The sequence below is a fragment of the Manis pentadactyla genome, chromosome 12 (genome assembly GCF_030020395.1).
Source record: "Manis pentadactyla isolate mManPen7 chromosome 12, mManPen7.hap1, whole genome shotgun sequence".
NCBI lineage: Eukaryota > Metazoa > Chordata > Mammalia > Pholidota > Manidae > Manis > Manis pentadactyla.
The window spans coordinates 61,867,370-61,890,429 of record NC_080030.1 but is presented as its reverse complement, the minus strand read 5'-3'; the positions used below and the strand labels follow the sequence as shown (position 1 = coordinate 61,890,429).

Here is a 23,060-nt window from a genome sequence, read left to right as displayed (position 1 = left end):
TGCATCTACAGCTGTAGCAGTGCGTGGATCTTTGTTGGGGTTTTTTGATGATCATCTTCTGGCATGAGTCTTCCAGAGTGTGCAGATGTTGGAAGTTCTTTTTCATATCGTATCTTAGTTCATTTTCGGGGTAGCCCAATTAGGCTTTGATCCTCTGTATAAACACAAACAGACCCTTTGCCTACACTTTTATATGCCCTTTATACCCTTGTGTAGAACTCGTTGGAGGTTACCACACAGGAACTGCCCTTTTTTTTTTTTTTTTTTTTTTTTTTTTGCTATCACTAATCTACACTTACATGACGAATATTATGTTTACTAGGCTCTCCCCTATACCAGGTCTCCCCTATAAACCCCTTTACAGTCACTGTCCATCAGCATAGCAAAATGTTGTAGAATCACTACTTGCCTTCTCTGTGTTGTACAGCCCTCCCTTTTCTCCTACCCCCCCATGCATGTTAATCTTAATACCCCCCTACTTCTCCCCCCCTTATCCCTCCCTACCCACCCATCCTCCCCAGTCCCTTTCCCTTTGGTACCTGTTAGTCCATTCTTGAGTTCTGTGATTCTGCTGCTGTTTTGTTCCTTCAGTTTTTCCTTTGTTCTTATATTCCACAGATAAGTGAAATCATTTGGTATTTCTCTTTCTCCGCTTGGCTTGTTTCACTGAGCATAATACCCTCCAGCTCCATCCATGTTGCTGCAAATGATTGGATTTGCCCTTTTCTTATAGCTGAGTAGTATTCCATTGTGTATATGTACCACATCTTCTTTATCCATTCATCTACTGATGGACATTTAGGTTGCTTCCAATTCTTGGCTATTGTAAATAGTGCTGCAATAAACATAGGGGTGCATCTGTCTTTCTCAAACTTGATTGCTGCATTCTTAGGGTAAATTCCTAGGAGTGGAATTCCTGGGTCAAATGGTAAGTCTGTTTTGAGCATTTTGATGTACCTCCATACTGCTTTCCACAATGGTTGAACTAACTTACATTCCCACCAGCAGTGTAGGAGGGTTCCCCTTTCTCCACAGCCTCGCCAACATTTGTTGTTGTTTGTCTTTTGGATGGCAGCCATCCTTACTGGTGTGAGGTGATACCTCATTGTAGTTTTAATTTGCATTTCTCTGATAATTAGCGATGTGGAGCATCTTTTCATGTGTCTGTTGGCCATCTGTATTTCTTTTTTGGAGAACTGTCTGTTCAGTTCCTCTGCCCATTTTTTAATTGGGTTATTTGTTTTTTGTTTGTTGAGGCGTGAGAGCTCCTTATATATTCTGGACGTCAAGCCTTTATCGGATGTGTCATTTTCAAATATATTCTCCCATACTATAGGGTTCCTTTTTGTTCTATTGATGATGTCTTTTGCCATACAGAAGCTATTCAGCTTAATATAGTCCAACTTATTCATTTTTGCTGTTGTTTACCTTGCCTGGGGAGATATGTTAAGGAAGAGGTCACTCATGTTTATGTCTAAGAGGTTTTTGCCTATGTTTTCCTCCAAGAGTTTAATGGTTTCATGACTTACATTCTGGTCTTTGATCCATTTTGAATTTACTTTTGTATATGGGGTTAGACAATGGTCCAGTTTCATTCTCCTACATGTAGCTGTCCAGTTTTGCCAGCACCACCTGTTGAAGAGACTGTCATTTGGCCATTGTATGTCCATGGCTCCTTTATCAAATATTAATTGACCATATATGTCTGGGTTAATGTCTGGATTCTCTAGTCTGTTCCATTGGTCTGTGGCTCTGCTCTTGTGCCAGTACCAAATTGTCTTGAGTACTGTGGCTTTATAGTAGAGCTTGAAGTTGGGGAGTGAGATCCCCCCTACTTTATTCTTCTTTCTCAGGATTGCTTTGGCTATTCGGGGTCTTTGGTGTTTCCATATGAATTTTTGAATTATTTGTTCCAGTTCATTGAAGAATGTTGCTGGTAGTTTCATAGGGATTGCATCAAATCTGTATATTGCTTTGGGCAGGATGGCCATTTTAACGATATTAATTCTTCCTAGCCACGAGCATGGGATGAGTTTCCATCTGTTAGTGTCCCCTTTAATTTCTCTTAAGAGTGACTTGTAGTTTTCAGAGTATAAGTCTTTCACTTCTTTGGTTAGGTTTATTCCTAGGTATTTTATTTTTTTTGATGCAATTGTGAATGGAGTTGTTTTCCTGATTTCTCTCTCTGTTGGTTCATTGTTAGTATATAGGAAAGCCACAGATTTCTGTGTGTTGATTTTGTATCCTGCAACTTTGCTGTATTCCGATATCAGTTCTAGTAGTTTTGGGGTGGAGTCCTTAGGGTTTTTTATGTACAGTATCATGTCATCTGCAAATAGTGACAGTTTAACTTCTTCTTTACCAATCTGGATTCCTTGTATTTCTTTATTTTGTCTGATTGCCGTGGCTAGGACTTCCAGTACTATGTTAAATAACAGTGGAGAGAGTGGGCATCCCTGTCTAGTTCCCGATCTCAGAGGAAATGCTTTCAGCTTCTCGCTGTTCAATATAATGTTGGCTGTGGGTTTATCATAGATGGCCTTTATTATGTTGAGGTACTTGCCCTCTATTCCCATTTTGCTGAGAGTTTTTAACATGAATGGATGTTGAACTTTGTCAAATGCTTTTTCAGCATCTATGGAGATGATCATGTGGTTTTTGTCTTTCTTTTTGTTGATGTGGTGGATGATGTTGATGGACTTTCGAATGTTGTACCATCCTTGCATCCCTGGAATGAATCCCACTTGGTCATGGTGTATGATCCTTTTGATGTATTTTTGAATTCGGTTTGCTAATATTTTGTTGAGTATTTTTGCATCTACGTTCATCAGGGATATTGGTCTGTAGTTTTCTTTTTTGGTGGGGTCTTTGCCTGGTTTTGGTATTAGGGTGATGTTAGCTTCATAGAATGAGTTTGGGAGTATCCCCTCCTCCTCTATTTTTTGGAAAACTTTAAGGAGAATGGGTATTATGTCTTCCCTGTATGTCTGATAAAATTCCGAGGTAAATCCATCTGGCCCGGGGGTTTTGTTCTTTGGTAGTTTTTTGATTACCTCTTCAATTTCGTTGCTGGTAATTGGTCTGTTTAGATTTTCTGTTTCTTCCTGGGTCAATCTTGGAAGGTTATATTTTTCTAGGAAGTTGTCCATTTCTCCTAGGTTTCCCAGCTTGTTAGCATATAGGTTTTCATAGTATTCTCCAATAATTCTTTGCATTTCCGTGGGGTCCGTCGTGATTTTTCCTTTCTCGTTTCTGATACTGTTGATTTGTGTTGACTCTCTTTTCTTCTTAATAAGTCTGGCTAGAGGCTTATCTATTTTGTTTATTTTCTCGAAGAACCAGCTCTTGGTTTCATTGATTTTTGCTATTGTTTTATTCTTCTCAATTTTATTTATTTCTTCTCTGATCTTTATTATGTCCCTCCTTCTGCTGACCTTAGGCCTCATCTGTTCTTCTTTTTCCAATTTCGATAATTGTGACATTAGACCATTCATTTGGGATTGCTCTTCCTTTTTTAAATATGCTTGGATTGCTATATACTTTCCTCTTAAGACTGCTTTTGCTGTGTCCCACAGAAGTTGGGGCTTAGTGTTGTTGTTGTCATTTGTTTCCATATATTGCTGGATCTCCATTTTGATTTGGTCATTGATCCATTGATTATTTAGGAGCGTGTTGTTAAGCCTCCATGTGTTCGTGAGCCTCTTTGCTTTCTTTGTACAGTTTATTTCTAGTTTTATGCCTTTGTGGTCTGAAAAGTTGGTTGGTAGGATTTCAATCTTTTGCAATTTTCTGAGGCTCTTTTTGTGGCCTAGTATGTGGTCTATTCTGGAGAATGTTCCATGTGCACTTGAGAAGAATGTATATCCCGCTGCTTTTGGATGTAGAGTTCTATAGATGTCTATTAGGTCCATCTGCTCTACTGTGTTGTTCAGTGCTTCCGTGTCCTTACTTATTTTCTGTCCAGTGGATCTATCCTTTGGGGTGAGTGGTGTGTTGAAGTCTCCTAGTATGAATGCATTGCAGTCTATATCCCCCTTTAGTTCTGTTAGTATTTGTTTCACATATGCTGGTGCTCCTGTGTTGGGTGCATATATATTTAGAATGGTTATATCCTCTTGTTTGACTGAGCCCTTTATCATTATGTAGTGTCCTTCTTTATCTCTTGTTACTTTCTTTGTTTTGAAGTCTATTTTGTCTGATATTAGTACTGCAACCCCTGCTTTCTTCTCACTGTTGTTTGCTTGAAATATGTTTTTCCATCCCTTGACTTTTAGTCTGTACATGTCTTTGGGTTTGAGGTGAGTTTCTTGTAAGCAGCATATAGATGGGTCTTGCTTTTTTATCCATTCTGTTACTCTGTGTCTTTTGATTGGTGCATTCAACCCATTAACATTTAGGGTGACTATTGAAAGATATGTACTTATTGCCATTGCAGGCTTTAAATTCGTGGTTACCAAAGGTTCAAGGTTAGCCTCTTTAGTATCTTACTGCCTAACTTAGCTCGCTTATTGAGCTGTTATATACACTGTCTGGAGATTCTTTTCTTCTCTCCCTTCTTGTTCCTCCTCCTCGATTCTTCATATGTTGGGTGTTTTGTGCTGTGCTCTTTCTAGGAGTGCTCCCATCTAGAGCAGTCCCTGTAAGATGTTCTGTAGAGGTGGTTTGTGGAAAGCAAATTCCCTCAGCTTTTGTTTGTCTGGGAATTGTTTAATCCCACCGTCATATTTGAATGATAGTCGTGCTGGATACAGTATCCTTGGTTCAAGGCCCTTCTGTTTCATTGTATTAAATATATCATGCCATTCTCTTCTGGCCTGTAGGGTTTCTGTTGAGAAATCTGACGTTAGCCTGATGGGTTTCCCTTTATAGGTGACCTTTTTCTCTCTAGCTGCCTTTAACACTCTTTCCTTGTCCTTGATCTTTGCCATTTTAATTATTATGTGTCTTGGTGTTGCCCTTCTTGGATCCTTTCTGTTGGGGGTTCTGTGTATTTCCGTGGTCTGTTTGATTACTTCCTCCCCCAGTGTGGGGAAGTTTTCAGCAATTATTTCTTCTAAGATACTTTCCATCTCTTTGCCTCTCTCTTCTTCTTCTGGGACCCCTATAATACGGATATTGCTCCTTTTAGATTGGTCACAGTTCTCTTAATATTGTTTCATTCCTGGAGATCCTTTTGTCTCTCTCTATGTCAGCTTCCATGCGTTCCTGTTCTCTGATTTCAATTCCATCAATGGCCTCTTGCATTCTATCCATTCTGCTTATAAACCCTTCCAGAGTTTGTTTCATTTCTGCGATCTCCTTTCTGGCATCTGTGATCTCTTTCCGGACTTCATCCCATTTTTCTTGCGTATTTCTCTGCATCTCTGTCAGCATGTTTATGATTCTTATTTTGAATTCTTTGTCAGGAAGACTGGTTAGGTCTGTCTCCTTCTCTGGTGTTGTCTCTGTGATCTTTGTCTGCCTGTAGCTTTGCCTTTTCATGGTGATAGGAATAGTCTGCAGAACTGGGACGAGTGACGGCTGGACTTCCTTTCTTGTTGGTTTGTGGCCCTCCTCTCCTGGGAGAACAGCGGCCTCTAGTGGCTTGTGCTGCGCAGCTGCGCGCAGACAGGGTTTCTGCTTCCTGCCCGGCTGCTATGGAGTTAATCTCCGCTGTTGCTGTGGGCGTGGCCTGGCTCGGGCAGCTACTCCAAAATGGTGGAGTCGCGTTGGAGCAGGGGCTGCTGGGAGGCTATTTATCTCCGTAAGGGGCCTCCCTGCTCCCTGCAGCCTAGGGGTTAGGGTGCCCAGAGATCCCGGATTCCCTACCTCTGGATTAAGTGGCCCGCCCTGCCCCTTTAAGACTTCCAAAAAGCACCCGCCAAAACAAAACAACGACCACAAAAAAAAACAAGAAAAAAAATTTTTTTTTTTTAATTAAAAAAAAAAAAAAAAAAAAAATTTTAATTAAAAAAAAAAAAAGGTGGTCGTTCGTTTTTCTTTATTCTCCGGTTCCAGCCTCAGGCCTCTACTCACCGGTCTTTCTGCCCTGTTTCCCTAATATTGGGGTCCCTGTCCCTTTAAGACTTCCAAAAAGCGCTCGCCAAAACAAAGCAGCAAAAAAGCAAAAAAAAAATGGTCGCGCGCTTTTCTTATGTCCTCTGTCGCCCAGCCTCCAGTGCCTGCTCACTGTTCTTGCTGCCCTGTTTTCCCAGTATCGAGGGCCCTGCACTCTGGCCCGGATGGCTGGGGCTGGGTGTTCGGCAGCCCCGGGCTCCGTCTCCCTCCCGCTCTGCCTGCTCTTCTCCCGCCGGGAGCTGGGGGGAGGGGCGCTCGGCTCCCGCGGGGCCGGGGCTTGTATCTTACCCCCTTCGCGAGGCGCTGGGTTCTCTCAGGTGTGGATGTGGTCTGGATATTGTCCTGTGTCCTCTGGTCTTTATTCTAGGAAGGGTTGTCTTTGTTATATTTTCATAGATATATGTTGTTTTGGGAGGAGATTTCCGCTGCTCTACTCACGCCGCCATCTTCCGCCCCCTCCCCTAATTATTTTTTAAAAAGGATTTTACTTTTAGATTTTTAAGAAAATTGAAGAAACTATTTTCCATAACTTTTCTTATGGCTTTTTATCTTTAGTTTTTTTATTTCAATAATAATAGCTTTGCCTTTTAAAACTCTTGCTCAAAAACAATTTAAAAAGCCACATAAAGATCATGTAAGAAATTAATGAATTCAAAAATTTTAAAACAAGCATTGAGATAAGGCTTCAATTTAAATCAAACAGTGTGTCATCCTTACACTGTTAAAACATACCAAGTCTTACAAGAGTTGTTTATTTTGTTTTAGCCTCGAGGCTGAGTTTCCATGATAACTAGTCTTTGTGATTGATACCTTGGACCACAGGGGAAAAAAAAAATCAATATATGGTTCCATTTTGCTGATGAAGCTGTAGCCAAAAGGTCAAAATTTAATTCCTCATCTTCTGGTTTCTGGACGTACCTGAATATTGTTTTGTTTTGTTTTTTTCCTTCCATTTTAGATTTAGAAGAGAAAAAAAATGCATTTTTAGTAAATGTTTACATTTAAAATAAGACACTCTCTTTTTCACTGCTTTTCATGTTTCACTGAAAATTGCCAAAAGCATTGAACTTCAGTATAAGAGTGGAGAGTACTTTTCCCAACTGTGTAAACATATTACATTCTGGACACCTTGAACTCCTGACCTTCCCTATGAGGGGGATGCTGCTAAATGTCAGTTAATCATAAGGCAGTGTCACAATGGGTTACCCTGAAGCAGAAGGCAATTTAAAAGAGCAATTTTAACATGTAATTGCCAAAGCATGAAATGCAGACAATTTCTGATGATGGCATATTTTATTTCCATTTAATAAGAGAAAGAGAAACTGTATTTTCTTTGCTTCTACACCAGATGGTATACCCAGAGGAAACAGACACACAGAAAAAAACAAGCATACTTTCTTTGATTGTTCAATGCAGTTTTTGAATTACTTCCCATTTAACACAACTTCACATTTATACCTTTTTGTAAAATGTATAAAATGCCTGAAGAAGCATTATGTGAACAATAACATGGGTCAGGTGGAAAACTTACAGTGAAATAATCATACCCTTCAGGTACACAGAGAAGCATGAGGCACGTGTAGGTGGCTACAGCCACCAGAGGCTGTAATTACCACCTCTCCTAACTTGAGAGACCCTGAAGCAGGTAATTGCACTTACCAAATAATTTTAATATACTTCAGAAAGAAAACAAAAAAAAAATAGCTTTGGCAACTAGGCAGGACATTCTCAGGAAAGGATAAAGTAAAACATTGTTTTGCACTTCCTTTTTAACTGTTTAAAATATCTAAAACACATCATATACTTGAGTGTTAAACACACTAATCAATTGGGCTGCAAACATTAAGCTACTTTTTCTCAAAGAGTAAGTTAGCTGGGCAGATACTATCTTTAAAAAGGTACATCCCTCCTGAACTTTACCAGGTGTACTTTTTAAATTTATGCTATACTCTCCTGAAAAGGAAAAATCACATATACTAGGAGAAAGAGCAGAAAGAATTCAGGCTTTTCAAGTACCAAAAAATGTATTTGAGCCCCACCTGCTCAGTTGTCTGACATTAGATAAGTCACTGTTTTGTTTTGTTTTTACCTGAATCTTAGATTCTTCAACTAGAAAATTGGGATAAAAATATATCTAGCTCACAGGATTAGTATGAAATAAAATGTCATGATAGGTTCATCAGATGCTGATTATAAGCAATGTTAATAGATAGTTACTACAAAAACCTGTATTTGCAATTTAAAGTACAAAATTTACTCATTACACATAAAGGCATTTAATTAATTGGCTGTAGAGTTATTTCTTGACAGGTTTCTGTCAAGAAAAAAAATTACTACTTCCAGAATTAAAATATTTAAAGCTTAAATATATTAAAATGGAATATTTAACATGGTAAAGAGTAACTAATACAATCTTTGATACTTAGTAGTCAAAACTGTTCCTCTGTGGTACATCAGAATAAAGAATTTCTGAGACAGAAAATCATCATCATTCCTTTGTTATTTCCAAGAAACTCATGTGAAACTGGTATCAGGCACACACACAATATGGCTAAGTTTTTATCTTATTTTTAAGGCTTCTTGGTTGTCTAACATGCAGGGTGCATTAAAATAGCTATTTCAAAATAATCACATTTATTCAACCAGATGATATTAATGGCAGAACACTACAACTCTGGCGTGGTGTTCTCCCAGCCTTGATTAAAATGGCATGTTTTGTAGGACAAGTATTTAGAGCTTGCACAATTCAATAGAATTAGTTGGGAACTTCTCCAAAGGTTATGTTTGAGGTTCCAAAGGGATCATTCATTTTCACCAGATGATGAGAATTTTAAGCCTTTTGAATTCTATACTAAGTATCAGTATCAGCTAATATCACAGTTAGCAAAAATTGTGTTCTATTTTGTAGTTATATGACACCAGGATGAGATGGTGATGGTGTTGATAAAGTCTGAGGGATCTTAAGTTTGGAGAAAGGCATATGGATCTTGAAGAAAAGTAGATGGACATAATAGTAATCAATAGATTGTTTTACATATGCAATGTTTATCAATTATATTCAACATCTGCTTTTCAGATATTTTCAAATATTTCAGATTTTATCAATTATATTTAACACCTGCTTTTCAGATATTTCAAAATAAAATTAATTAAATTTTAATTAATTAAAAATACAATATACACTTATATAAGGTTTCATCCTCTTTTCTAATTAATAGAGCAAGATTAGTAGATACTCGTAACAAAACAGTAACTGCAGCTTCTCTCAAATTACAATATACTTGAAAATCTTGTCTTATAAACATTTCTTTCCTTTACCATAAAAGCCTGCAAAAAACACAACATGCACCAAAGATGCACCACATGTGAGTTTTTTTTAAAAACAAACTTTCTCCAGTTGAAAGTAAAACTATGAATGAGCTTGACACCATTTTATGCCACAGATACTTCAAATTGAATGTTTCTCAAATAAGGAATAAGAAAAAAGGAGCAATATAATTCCCAAATGTCAAGACATTTATAAATTTGAAAGCTGCTATGAGTCTAAGTTATTTTTACTCTGCCCCTCCTATACAGGTAAAGTTATTCTCAAAATAAAAGACCTCAAGCACTTTAGAGTCATATTTTTACTTACTGCAGTTCAACACGCATTGTGAACATAAGCATTCAAAAGGGATAAATCAATGTTCATTAGCATGCTGTTTTCACCCAGTTAATACAGTGCAACTGACTTTAAGTCACAATCACATTTACTTGCAATCACCATTGGCCCTCACAGCAAAGCCAATTTCAAATTATCCCTCGGTTAAACAAAAATTACATTATATTAACAATACATTGTGTGGTACTGCTAATTTTCAATGGTCTATTTTAATGAAAATGAACAAACTAAGAAAGGATATGAGATTATTTAAAGAAAGAAGTTTGGGCACAGGAAGTCAAGAGGCAGACCACTGAAACTGTAAATTACCTTTCATTATTTTAATTTGTATATACCTAATAAAGATTAACATAGGAAAGGTCATTTGACTAGGAAACATGCATTGGCAATACCCTCAGTCAAATAGACCCTGTTGTTCATCTTTTCATGGTATCACGGGGCACTAATTTTAGACCAAGCGAACTACTTCTCAGGTTCCACATTGTCTCCTCGTTAAATTATTTCTCTGACTAGCTGATGTTTGTGGAGTCAACTTGTCTCTCCCTCAGAAAGTTCATCGATTATAATAAGAATAATTTGTCACACGAAAGGACTGAGCTATACAGAGAATTTGAAAAGCAAATTGTGTGATTTAGGCTGAGCCATGAGGACTTAACCAGTCTCTTCCAGGTTAAGATGCTTTTCAGCCACTGGATCAATGTAGACACCAATCAGCAAATTAGTAGACTCTCCACTGTCTAAATCTCAGACTAATGATTAAGCATTTAAATTTCCTGTTAGTAAATACCTTTCAACATTAATATATAAATATATTGGTATAGTATATTAATAAATATACAAATATATATTATAAATATAAATAATATATTAACATTAAATGTATATGTAAAGTATATTAATATAAAAATTTAGTTGGATTAGAAAATATTTAAGGATAACAACATATGGGAAATTGCGCAGGGTTTTGCTTTGATTTTAGATCTATATTCTTGCTGGGTGGCCCCAAAATACTGTAAATGCTAAACAGATGTTCAAGAAACAAAAGACATTTTATAAGCATCTACATTTTCATATATCCCCACAGTCTTAGTTTGTAATTTTCAGAATCTAAATCATTATATGCTTAAATGCATAGATCCATATACTAACTCTGCAGGTGTCTCAACATAATTCTTGATGGATTAAGAAAAAAGTCTCTTTCAATTAAACTATTTTCAATAATAAACAGTGCACTAAAAAATGTACTTTAATAAATGTAGATGATTAAACTTTTCAGTGGCTTTTAATAAATAGCTAATAATTTCTCCCAGTATAACAACAGGGCACAATAAGGAATTAGGTTGCATGCTTATTATATATTACAGTTAATTTCACTTTTTATTTTCTCCATATGCTATTTTTTTTCACTACACTGTTTTAGGCACAATAGCAAGGCTTAAACTATAAGCAAACCTCTCTGTATTTTGCAAATGGTTGTCAAGCTACGGAGTTAATCCTCAACAACAGTACTTTCTGAAGAGAAGAGTTATCTCAGTCAGACTTAGTTCAGAATAACTTTTCCTATCTTGTTATCAGATAGGACCTCTGCACTGACCGTAACAAAACTATCAAGGGAGACAATTTCCTCGTGGTGGAAAGATATTCAGCACTTGCTTGAACTGCAAAGGTTTTCTCTCTCAATACTTTCACTTGCATCTATCAGGGATTTGGGGCTGAATACAAGCAAGCTGAGCAAAATCACCATGCAAGAAAAGATTGTGGATTCATTTTAAAATAAATAAATAAATAAATGAATAAATGAATAAATAATAAACATACTGCTGCTAAATCAGTCAAGTTATGATATAACTAATGCTACGATTTACCAAATTCACTGGAACTCAAAATTCCATCTACACTGTGTATCAAACAATTAGAACTTTCAATATTGTATGTGTACTCCATGCCTCATGCAGAACTAGGCAAAATGGCCAGCAAGTTAGTCTTACCTGCACATTTGGTTCTGGTGATCAGTGGAGGTCCGGGGAGCCCCGTTCCACCTTCACCCGGTCTTGTAAGTAGAACATGGATCTCATATTCGGTGTCTGGATCCAAATGCCATAATTTGTATGTTGGAGCATTGACTGCATGGGTTTCTGTCCAGGATCCTGATGTCATTCGGTACTCCACTTCTTTCAGGATAATGGGACCATCGCCAATGATAGAGTTGGCATTTAGCTGAATCAGCAAATAGGTAGGTCCAACACCAAGGAGCTGGGGAGGGGCAATAGGTCTCGGTGGTTCTAGGAAAGATGAATATACAACCTAATTAGTTACAAATCCAAAGGCTATATAATACATGGGTATATTAGTAACTCTCAAAGCCTAAAGGCTTAATGAATTATTTAGAAGTACACAATAAACACTTAAAGAAAATCAGCCCATGAGTGATCTGAGCACTGGATTCATAAAGAGCAAATATGTTCACAAATGGGACATGATCCTTTTACCACAAGTTTTCTTTTATTAAAAACATGCCTCCTCAGGGGATATACCTGTAACACAGTAAATAAAGTAAATAAAGAGAAAATAGAGATGGATAGCTCTGATTAACTACTAACAGAATACAATTGATCTTTTACATTCTTGAAGTTCTCAGACTTTACAAATCTCCAAATTAATGAATACTGCTATAACTCATTATTTCATTTTGAAACATGGACAGGTAGCATTTTGATTTTGATTTGTTTTTCACTTCTTCAGAGTTCCTCCAGGTGAGGTAAGGAGAAAGGCATAATAGAAAATCTGAGCTCAGAAGCTGATGCCCAGCACTGACTTGTTTCTACCTACTCACCTCAGAGTGTAAGAAATGAAACTTTACACCAAGACAAATCACACATCACTATATATCACTGACCTTTGGGAGTGATAAAGCAGTGCATCAAATATTAAACTCTGACGTCCAAGGTACATGGCTATTTAATTTGGGATAGCTCAGATATTTTCTTGAAAGAAACTTTGGGAAACATTATTTCAATGTTTGAGCTTATAATAATGCTGAGTGATGAATTGCAGCACTTTGTCTTTTTTTTAACCTTAACAGCAATGTAGCTGAGATTTGATACTGGACTTTATAAAGTAGTCCACAGCTGTAGCTCTTCTGTAAGGCCTGTCCATGGGGAATACTAAGTCATGAAGAAGTTCTGACAGTACATTGTGACTAGGTGGGGGTCTCTGAATGTCTGACAGAATACTTCTTGGGGAAGCCGAAAGACTTTAAAGGAAAGTATTAAACTTATTAAAGTAGTAACTTCCTAAAAGTTATTTTAAAGGATTTTTTTTTGTTGTTTAAAGAGTTAAAGTAAATCATATGAAGGAAAACTATTAAATGCAACCACACACAATGCTTTCACCTCCCTGGTAGGGGTGGACTGGAGAGGATGCAAACAGAGGGAAGTTAAGAACAGACAGCCAATATCTTTCAAACTGCATTTTCTATTTTAATGGCAATGCATGCTGGAATAATACACAATGCAAAAAAGCTCAAAGACAGATTTTGCCTATGGATACAGGTTTAATGAAGCAAGGGTTTTCAGTTGTAGCCAGGATTTGCCTTTAACCCTAACTGTATAAAAGTATAGTTTCCACCTTATAAAACTCTGAGTTACAAACACCCCTAAAATAAGGAGAAAGACTTGCTGGCCTAGATCTCTAGTCATTTTCAAGTATTTATTGAGTAACTATTAAATTCTAGGTTGTTGTACACACTGGGTATTCATATAATACGGCAAGGGAGATTCAGTAACAATAAATCAACAAATTCATTATTTTAAATGATAGTTATGAATAAAACAAACAGATACTAAAGGACAACAGATGGGAGAGCATCTAGTGAGTAACACTAATTTTTTTCCTATCCCAAATCATCTGAAGAATTTTGTTACTCCCATCAATAATCATGGCTCTTTAAAGCAACAGCTTTCAAATTACTTATTGGTAGAACCCTAGGAATTTGTGCTCCACTATGCTCCTGTTTAAAGTGAAAATAAAACTAAGATCAAATAAAATAATATATGTGCTATATAAACTGTTTCCATTTAGAGTTATTTCTATAGAAAAGTAGTTCTTAACACCTGATTTTTAAACTTTCACTACAAAATCTCTTCCTTACAGTTTGAAAACTTTATCAACAATATATAGAAAAAATTGCATAAGGAGTGAACTATTACCATTTTCAAAACGGACTTAACGGGGAAATTACAAAAGAAAAAGCTTAAATAAAACCAAAATAGTTTAGAATTTTCATTTATCAGCTAAAGAAAGAGCTAGACATTTCATATCATTACATTTTCCCAACTAGTCTAATAACTTTTATATTGAAGACTATAAAGTTTAGGTAGGCAGAAAGTTGATATATTTTCTAAACCTTAACTAATATGAAACTTAGAGAAATGAACATAATAGAAAAAAGTGCAAATACTTTCCAGACTATATCTTGCACATATTTTAAGAAGCAGTCTGTATTTTGCTAATAAAATTGAGTTGCCTCATATGTGCAATGTTTGTTTTCATTCCAGATGGCTCATGTACTGACTAATTTAAGTAGGAAATTATGCTCGATTCATAACTTACTGGAGTTCTCACTCAGAGTAGCCATGCCTCACTCATATTATGGCTGAGCAACAACCTGAAGAAGTCTGATATGTAACATGATGGAACAATTTGTCAAATGAATTAGAAATAACAAAACCTTGTTAATCTAGAAATGTGTGGGTATTCTGACTTGATCTAATTGTATATTGAATGTTAAATCTCACTTATCAAAAGTCTGCACACCAATGCCATGGAAAATAAGGAGAAAACCAAAGAGGAGACCAGAAGATGACAGGGAAAATAGGAAAGGGAAAAAGCTACAATAAAACATATTATTAGAAACAAGTGAAAAAAGTATAGCATATTTCTTTACCATTTCTATCTTTAAGGAAGTGGCATATAAAAAAATGAAATTCAAAGTCAGGAGATCTAGTTTCAAAAAATTCATACATAATAGCTGGGTAAATGTGAATATGTTTTTTAACTTCTTGGCAATTATATTTTTATTGGTAAACTAGGCATTATTTTAAGAATTTCTTTAAACTTTGCATCTCTACTGTGTCAACAAGCCCTATATTTGATGCTGTTTTGCTTTGCGTTGGTTTTGCTAGAGTGCATGTAAATTTTAAATCCAAATATTAATTTTCAACACTAGTGTTTTGTAAACATGAAGAAATTGGTTTGGTGTAATCAGGTTCTCAGTCTGAAGAAGAGCAACTATTCATTCTGTTAAATTTTAAATCTCATTTGCTCTGGTCAAGTGAACAAAGGGTGCGGTCCAGGAATCAAAGCAGCCACTCAAATGTGGAACTGTGGCAATATTCAGAGAAGCTTAGATATGCATTGATCAACAGCATGATTATAAGTGAAACCTAGCACTACTGAGACTAATATACTACTACATATTAAATTTTTTATGTTAGAGGTGAAAAGTAGCCTCGCATCAGCATGTGTATTTTGTTTTCAGACCCTTGAGATCAAGGAAGCTTATTTATAAAATCTCTATTCATTTCAATAAATTATGTATGAATTTTAATCAGTAAGCAAATGAACAAGTAATTGTTCTTCAGCAATATTAATATTCTTCATAACTTAATACACTATCAGACCCAGAGGTGTGTGGTGCAAATAAATCCCAATTGTAAAACTAGGTATTAACTGAAGCATGCAATCCCCAAAATACAAGATAAACTTTGCCAGTGTTACCAATTAACTTTCAATTAATGGCTTGCATTCATTATTCTAGATCTAAACCCATTATAAAATTGTAATTATACATTCAAATTGCTTTGTTTTTTTATTTCAAGTAATTTTTTTAAATGTCTTGAAATCAAGTCATTATGAAAGTATATTCTCATCCAATTATTCCTATTATAATGCTACTTAACAAACATGTGTCACTTATTAAAATGCAGTTGATTATTAAAATGCAAAATCAGAAACAGAAGCCACAAAGTCAGAAAAAGTCAGTTGACAAAGCAAATACCAAGGCAGATGACACTCTATATTCATCTTTTTAAATAAATTAATTAAATGACTTATAATCCTATCTCCGAAATTGTTTTACTTACTTGTCAAAGAGAACTGACAAAAAGCATCTCAAGATAAGCCCTCTCACCTAGAAGCAAGCATTGATAATGCATTTGTCTCCTATGTCTTCTGCACCAATTATTATAAACTTGGTAGCGTTACATAACAGAAGTTTATTTTCTCATGGCTCTGGAGACTAGATGTTCAACTCAGTATTACTTGGTCAAAATCAGTGTGGCACTAGGTCACACTTCCTCCAAGACGTTAGTTGAGAAGCCATTTATTATAGAAAAGATGCCTTTTCCAACATCTGCTGGCTGCTGGTATTTCTTGGCTTGTAGCCACAACACTTCAATCTCTATCTCATTGTTCATACTGTGTCCTTCTCTTCTCTCTGTATTCAAATATCCCTCAACCTCTTGCTTATACGGACACTTGTCATTGTATTGAGGGTCCACATGGGTAATCCAAGATGCCCTCCCCATCTCAAGACACTTATCTTATTAATATAATCCCCAACAACCACTTTTCCAGATAAGGTCATGGGCTCCAGGGACTAGGACCTGATTTCTTTGGGGCCATATTTCAGCCTGCCACAGACAGGGACTATGATCCTTCCACCTGGAAGACATCTCAGCTCTACCTCCTTTCCAGTTCGTAGGAAGCCTGTGAGGAGAAATGCACTCTAGGGAAGTTTCATAACTAGGTTTAAAGCAGTGGAAATTATAAAGAGCTAATAATTTATATTGTTATTTATTTTTCAAAAGGAATAAAAATAGGACTGATGAAAACCATTACTCAAAATGGCTACAGGAGTCAATGTTCCCTTACCATGCCTAAATTCCTCTAAAACTCAATATTAGAATATTTGCCTTGGAGAAAGATATTTTCTTATTTGCTATCATTCGTTTACTTGAATGAATTGTTTCAAAGTAAATGTTACTTAATTTCTTTATCATTCCCCTCATTAAAAGTTTGATCCAGTCTAGTTAAAACAAAAAAAACTGACTAGTTCATACTTCATGCTTTTTCATTTTCTTCTTCAGCACCTATTAAGTACTGAAGGAAGAAGAATGGAGAGTAGATACTGAAAGCAGGAAGAATGACATCAATGTACCAAACGATTTAAGCATTTACTTACCAGCTACCCTATAATGATTTTTTAAATTTTATTGAGGAATCATTAATTTACAATTACATGAAGGACATTATGTTTACTAGGCTCCCCCCTTCACCAAGTCCAACCCACATCCCCATTCAGTCACTGTCCATCAACATAGTAAGATGCTGTAAAATCACTACTTGTCTTCTCTGTGTTGCACAGCCCTCCCCGTGCCCCACACACACTGTACATGCTAATCGTAATGCCCCCTTTATTTCCCACCCTTATCCCTCCCTTCCCACCTGTCCTCCCCAGTCCCTTTCCCTTTGGTAACTATTAGTCCATTCTTGGGTTCTGTGCTTCTGCTGCTGTTTTGTTCCTTCAGTTTTCTTTTGTTCTTATACTCCACATATGAGTGAAATCATTTGGTACTTGTCTTTCTCCACCTGGTTTATTTCACTGAGCATAATACCCTCTAGCTTCATCCATGTTGTTGCGAATGGTAGGATTTCTTTTTTTCTTATGGCTGAGTAATATTCCATTGTGTATATGTACCACTTCTTCTTTATCCATTCATCTACTGATGGACACTTAGGTTGCTTCCATATCCTGGCTATTGTAAATACTGCAGCGATAAACATAGGGGTGCTCGGTCTTTTTCAAACTGGAGTGCTGCATTCTTGGGGTAAATTCCTAGAGGTGGAATTCCTGGGTCAAATGGTATTCCTATTTTGAGCATTTTGAGGAACCTCCAAATTGCTTTCCACAATGGTTGAACTAATTTACATTCCCACCAGCAGTGTAGGAGGGTTCCCCTTTCTCCACAACCTCACCAACATTTGTTGTTGTTTGTCTTTTGGATGGTAGCCATCCTTACTGGTGTGAGATGATATCTCATTGTGGTTTTAATTTGCATTTCTCTGAAGACAAGCAATGTGGAGCATCTTTTCATGCGTCTGTTGGCCAGCTGAATTTCTTATTTAGAGAACTGTCTATTCAGCTCCTCTGCCCATTTTCTAATTGGGTTATTTGCTTTTTGTTTGTTGAGGTGTGTGAGCTCTTTATGTATTTTGGATGTCAACCCTTTATCGGATCTGTCATTTACGAATATATTCTCCCATACTCTAGGATACCTTTTTATTCTATTGATGGTGTCCTTTGCTGTACAGAAGCTTTTCAGCTTGATATAGTCCCACTTGTTCATTTTTGCATTTGTGATATGTTCAAGAAGAGGTCACTCATGTTTATGTCTAAGAGATTTTTGCCTATGTTTTTTTCTAAGAGTTTTATGGTTTCATGACTTACATTCAAGTCTTTGATCCATTTCGAATTCACTTTTGTATATGGGGTTAGACAGTGATCCAGTTTCATTCTCTTACATGTAGCTGTCCAGTTTTGCCAGCAGCATCTGTTGAAGAGACTGTAATTTCCCCATTGTATGACCATGGCCCCTTTATCGAATATTAGTTGACCATATATGTTTCGGTTAAGTTAATGTTTGGAGACTCTATTCTGTTCCATTGGTCTGTGGCTCTGTTCTTGTGCCAGTACCAAATTGTGTTGATTACTATGGCTTTGTAGTAGAGCTTGAAGTTGGGGAGTGAGATCCCCCCACTTTATTCTTCCTTTTCAGGATTGCTTTAGCTATTCAGGGTCTTTGGTGTTTCCATATGAATTTTTGAACTATTTGTTCCAGTTCATTGAAGAATGCTGTTGGTAGTTTGATAGGGATTGCATTGAATCTGTATATTGCTTTGGGTACGATGGCCATTTTGACGATATTAATTCTTCCTAGCCAGGAGCATGGGATGAGTTTCCATTTGTTAGTGACCTCTTCAATTTCTCTTAAGAGTGTCTTCTAGTTTTCAGGGTATAGGTCTTTCACTTCCTTGGTTAGTTTTATTCCTAGGTATTTTATTCTTTTTGATGCTATTGTGAATGGAATTGTCTTCCTGATTTCTCTTTCTATTAGTTTATTGTTAGTGTATAGGAAAGCCACAGATTTCTGTGTGTTAATTTTGTATCCTGCAACTTTGCTGAATTCCGATATTAGCTCTATTAGTTTCAGAGTGGAGTCTTTAGGGTTTCTTATGTACAATATCATGTCACCTGCAAAGAGTGACAGTTTAACTTCTCCTTCACCAATCTGGATTCCTTGTATTTCTTTGTTTTGTCTAATTGCCGTGGCTAGGACCTCCAGTACTATGTTGAACAATAGTGGGGATAGTGGGCATCCCTGTCCTGTTCCCAATCTCAGAGGAAAAGCTTTCAGCTTCTTGCTGTACAGTATGATGTTGGCTGTGGGTTTATCATATATGGTCTTTACTATGTTGAGGTACTTGCCCTGTATACCCATTTTGTTGAGAGTTTTTATCATGAATGGATGTGGAATTTTGTCAAATGCTTTTTCAGCATCTATAGAGATGATCATGTGGTTTTTGTCTTTCTTTTTGTTGATGTGGTGGATGATGTTGATGGATTTTCGAATGTTGTACCATCCTTGCATCCCTGGGATGAATCCCACTTGGTCGTGGTGTATGATCCATTTGATGTATTTTTGAATTCGGTTTGCTAATATTTTGTTGAGTATTTTTGCATCTACGTTCATCAGGGATATTGATCTGTAGTTTTCTTTCTTGGTGGGGTCTTTGCCTGGTTCTGGTATTAGGGTGATGTTGGCTTCATAGAATGAGTTTGGGAGTATTCCCTCCTCTTCTATTTTTGGAAAACTTTAAGGAGAATGGGTATTATGTCTTCTCTGTATGTCTGATAATATTCTGAGGTAAATCCATCTGGCCCGGGGCTTTGTTCTTGGGTAGTTTTTTGTTTACCGCTTCAATTTCATTCTTGGTAATTGGTCTGTTCAGATTTTCTGTTTCTTTCTGGGTCAGTCTTGGAAGGTTGTATTTTTCTAGGCAGTTGTCCATTTCTCCTAGGTTTCCCAGCTTGTTAGCATATAGGTTTTCATAGTATTCTCTAAAAATTCTTTGTATTTCTGTGGGATCCATCGTGATTTTTCCTTTCTCTATTCTGATTCTGTTGATTTGTGTTGACTCTCTTTTCTTCTTAATAAGTCTGGCTAGAGGCTTATCTATTTTGTTTATTTTCTCAAAGAACCAGCTATTGGTTTCATTGATTTTTGCTATGATTTTATTCTTCTCAATTTTATTTATTTCTTCTCTGATCTCTATTATGTCCCTCCTTCTCCTGACCTTAGGCCTCATTTGTTCTTCTTTTTCTAATTTCGGTAATTGTGATATTAGACCATTCATTTGGGATTGTTCTTCCTTCTTTAAATATGCCTGTATTGCTGTATACTTTCCTCTTAAGACTGCTTTCCCTGCGTCCCTCAGTAGTTGGGGCTTTGTGTTGTTGTTGTTGTTTGTTTCCATATATTGCTGGATCTCCATTTTGATTTGGTCATTGATGCATTGATTATTTAGGAGCGTGTTGTTAAGCCTCCATGTGTTTGTGAGCGTTTTTGCTTTCTTTGTACAGTTTATTTTTAGTTTTATGCCTTTGTGGTCTGAAAAGTTGGTTGGTAGGATTTCAATCTTTTGGAATATACTGAGGCTCTTTTTGTGGCCTAGTATGTGGTCTATTCTGGAGAATGTTCCACGTGCACTTGAGAAGAATGTGTATCCTGTTGCTTTTGGATGTAGAGTTCTGTAGATGTCTATTAGGTCCATCTGTTCTAGTATGTTATTCAGTGCCTCTGGGTCCTTACTTATTTTGTCTGGTGGATCTGTCCTTTGGAGTGAGTAGTGTGTTGAAGTCTCCCAGAATGAATGCATTGCATTCTATTTCCTCCTTTAATTCTGTTAGTATTTGTTTCACATATGTTGGTGCTCCTGTATTGGGTGCATATATGTTTATAATGGTTATATCCTCTTGTTGGACTGAGCCCTTTATCATTATGTAATGTCCTTCTTTATCTCTTGTTACTTTCTCTATTTTGAGGTCTCTTTTGTCTGATACTAGTATTGCAACACCTGCTTTTTTCTCTCTGTTGTTTGCATGAAATATCTTTTTCCATCCCTTGACTTTAAGTCTATGCATGTGTTTGCGTTTGAGATGAGTATCTTGTAAGCAGCATATGGATGGGTCTTGCTCTTTTATCCATTCTATTACTCTGTGTCTTTTGATTGGTGCATTCAGTCCATTTACATTTAGGATGATTATTGAAAGGTATGTACTTATTGCCATTGCAGGCTTTAAGTTTGTGGTTACCAAAGGTTCAAGGTTAGCTTCTTTACTATCTTACTGTCTAACTTAACTCACTTATTAAGCTATTATAAACACGGTCTGATGATTCTTTATTTCTCTCCCTTCTTATTCCTTCTCCTCCCTTCTTCATATGTTGGGTGTTTTGTTCTGTGCTCTTTTTAGGAGTGCTCCCATCTAGAGCAGTCCCTGTAAGATGCCCTGTAGAGGTGGATTGTGGGAGGCAAATTCCCTCAACTTTTGCTTGTCTGGGAATTGTTTAATCCCTCCTTCATATTTAAATGATATTCGTGCTGGATACAGTAGTCTTGGTTCGAGGCCCTTCTGTTTCATTGCATTAAGTATATCATGCCATTCTCTTCTGGCCTGTAGGGCTTCTGTTGAGAAGTCTGATGATAGCCTGATGGGTTTTCCTTTGTAGGTGACCTTTTTTTTCTCTCTGGCTGCCTTTAATACTTTGTCCTTGTCTTTGATCTTTGCCATTTTAATTATTATGTGTCTTGGTGTTGCCCTCCTTGGATCCCTTGTCATGGGAGTTCTGTGTACCTCTGTGGTCTGAGAGGCCATTTCCTCCCCTAGTTTGGGGAAGATTTCAGCAATTATTTCTTCAAAGACACTTTATATCCCTTTTTCTCTCTCCTCTTCTTCTGGTACCCCTTAATGCAGATATTGTTCCGTTTCGATTGGTCACACAGTTCTCTTAAAATTCTTTCATTCCTGGAGATCCTTTTATCTCTCTCTGCATCAGCTTCTCTGCGTTCCTGTTCTCTGTTTTCTAGTCCATTAATGGTCTCTTGCATCTCGTCCATTCTGTTTTGAAGTCCTTCCAGAGCTTGTTTTATTTCTGTATTCTCCCTCCTTAGTTCTTGCATATTTCTCTGCAAGTCCATCAGCATGGTTATGACTTTTGTTTTGAATTTTTTCAGGAAGACTGGTTAATTCTACCTCCCCAGGTTCCTTCTCAGGGGAAGATGTAGCAGATGCTGAAGCTGTCTGGGTTAGTCTTGTCTGGATCAAATTTTTTTGCCTTTTCATGTTGATAGGTGCAGTGGAGTGCTATTGACGCATCTATCAGCTGGGAGAGTCAAGCCTCTTTCCACTTGCTCCTGGCCTTTCTTTACTGGGACAACTACGACCCCTAGTGGCTTGTGTTGGGCAGTTGCGTGTAGACTGGGTCTCTGTATCTTGCCCGGCTGGTATGGAGGAAGCTCCCTTGCTGAGGGCGTGGCCAGCCTCAGGCTGCTGCTCTGCTATGGTGGGGCCCCAGAGCAGTAATGGATGGGGGGCTGTTTGGCTGTTTACCTCCGTGATGGGTCTCAGAGCTGTTGCCCAGGCGATTAGTGCGCCCAGATTTCCCTGGAATTTCCAGCTGCTGGACTGTGACCTGGGATGCTTCCGTCCAGCTGTGGGGTCCCTGTCCCTTTAAGACTTTCAAAATGCACTCGCTTTTCTTTGTCACAGGGGCGCCGGCTTTGGGACCCACTCACAGGTCCTATTGTCCTGCTTCCCTTGTTTCCAGCACCCCACGTATGCACTGTGTCTGCGCTCTGGTGCGGATGGCTAGGGCTGGGTGTTTAGCAGTCCTGGGCTCCGTCTCCCTCCCGCTCGGACTCCTCTCCTCCCGCCGGGAGCTGGGGGGAGGGGCGCTCGGGTCCCGCCGGGCTGCAGCTTGTATCTTACCCCTTTCACCAGGCGCTCGGTTCTCACAGGTGTGGATGTAGTCTGGCTGTTGTCCTGTGTCTTCTGATCTCTCTTTTAGGATTAGTTGTAGTTGCTGTATTTTCACAAGTATATATGTTTTTGGGAGGAGATTCCCATTGTCCTACTCATGCCGCCATCTTGGGACCTAAGTCCCTATAATGATTTTAAATGATTTTAAGTCACACCTCAAAGATAACAATTGAATTTAATGTT

General features: G+C 37.4%; 1 protein-coding gene across 7 annotated transcripts in view; it reads right to left on the bottom strand.

Moving 5' to 3' along the window:
- The window catches only part of PTPRK (protein tyrosine phosphatase receptor type K), a 582,621-nt gene that overhangs the window by 213,895 nt on the left and 345,666 nt on the right, over positions 1-23,060 (bottom strand). For all 7 annotated transcript variants that reach the window (XM_057489274.1, XM_036903846.2, XM_057489272.1 and 4 more), the window contains exon 7: positions 11,707-12,000. In XM_057489274.1, coding sequence (XP_057345257.1) covers positions 11,707-12,000 — 294 coding nt within the window. The remainder of the gene's footprint in view (positions 1-11,706; positions 12,001-23,060) is intronic.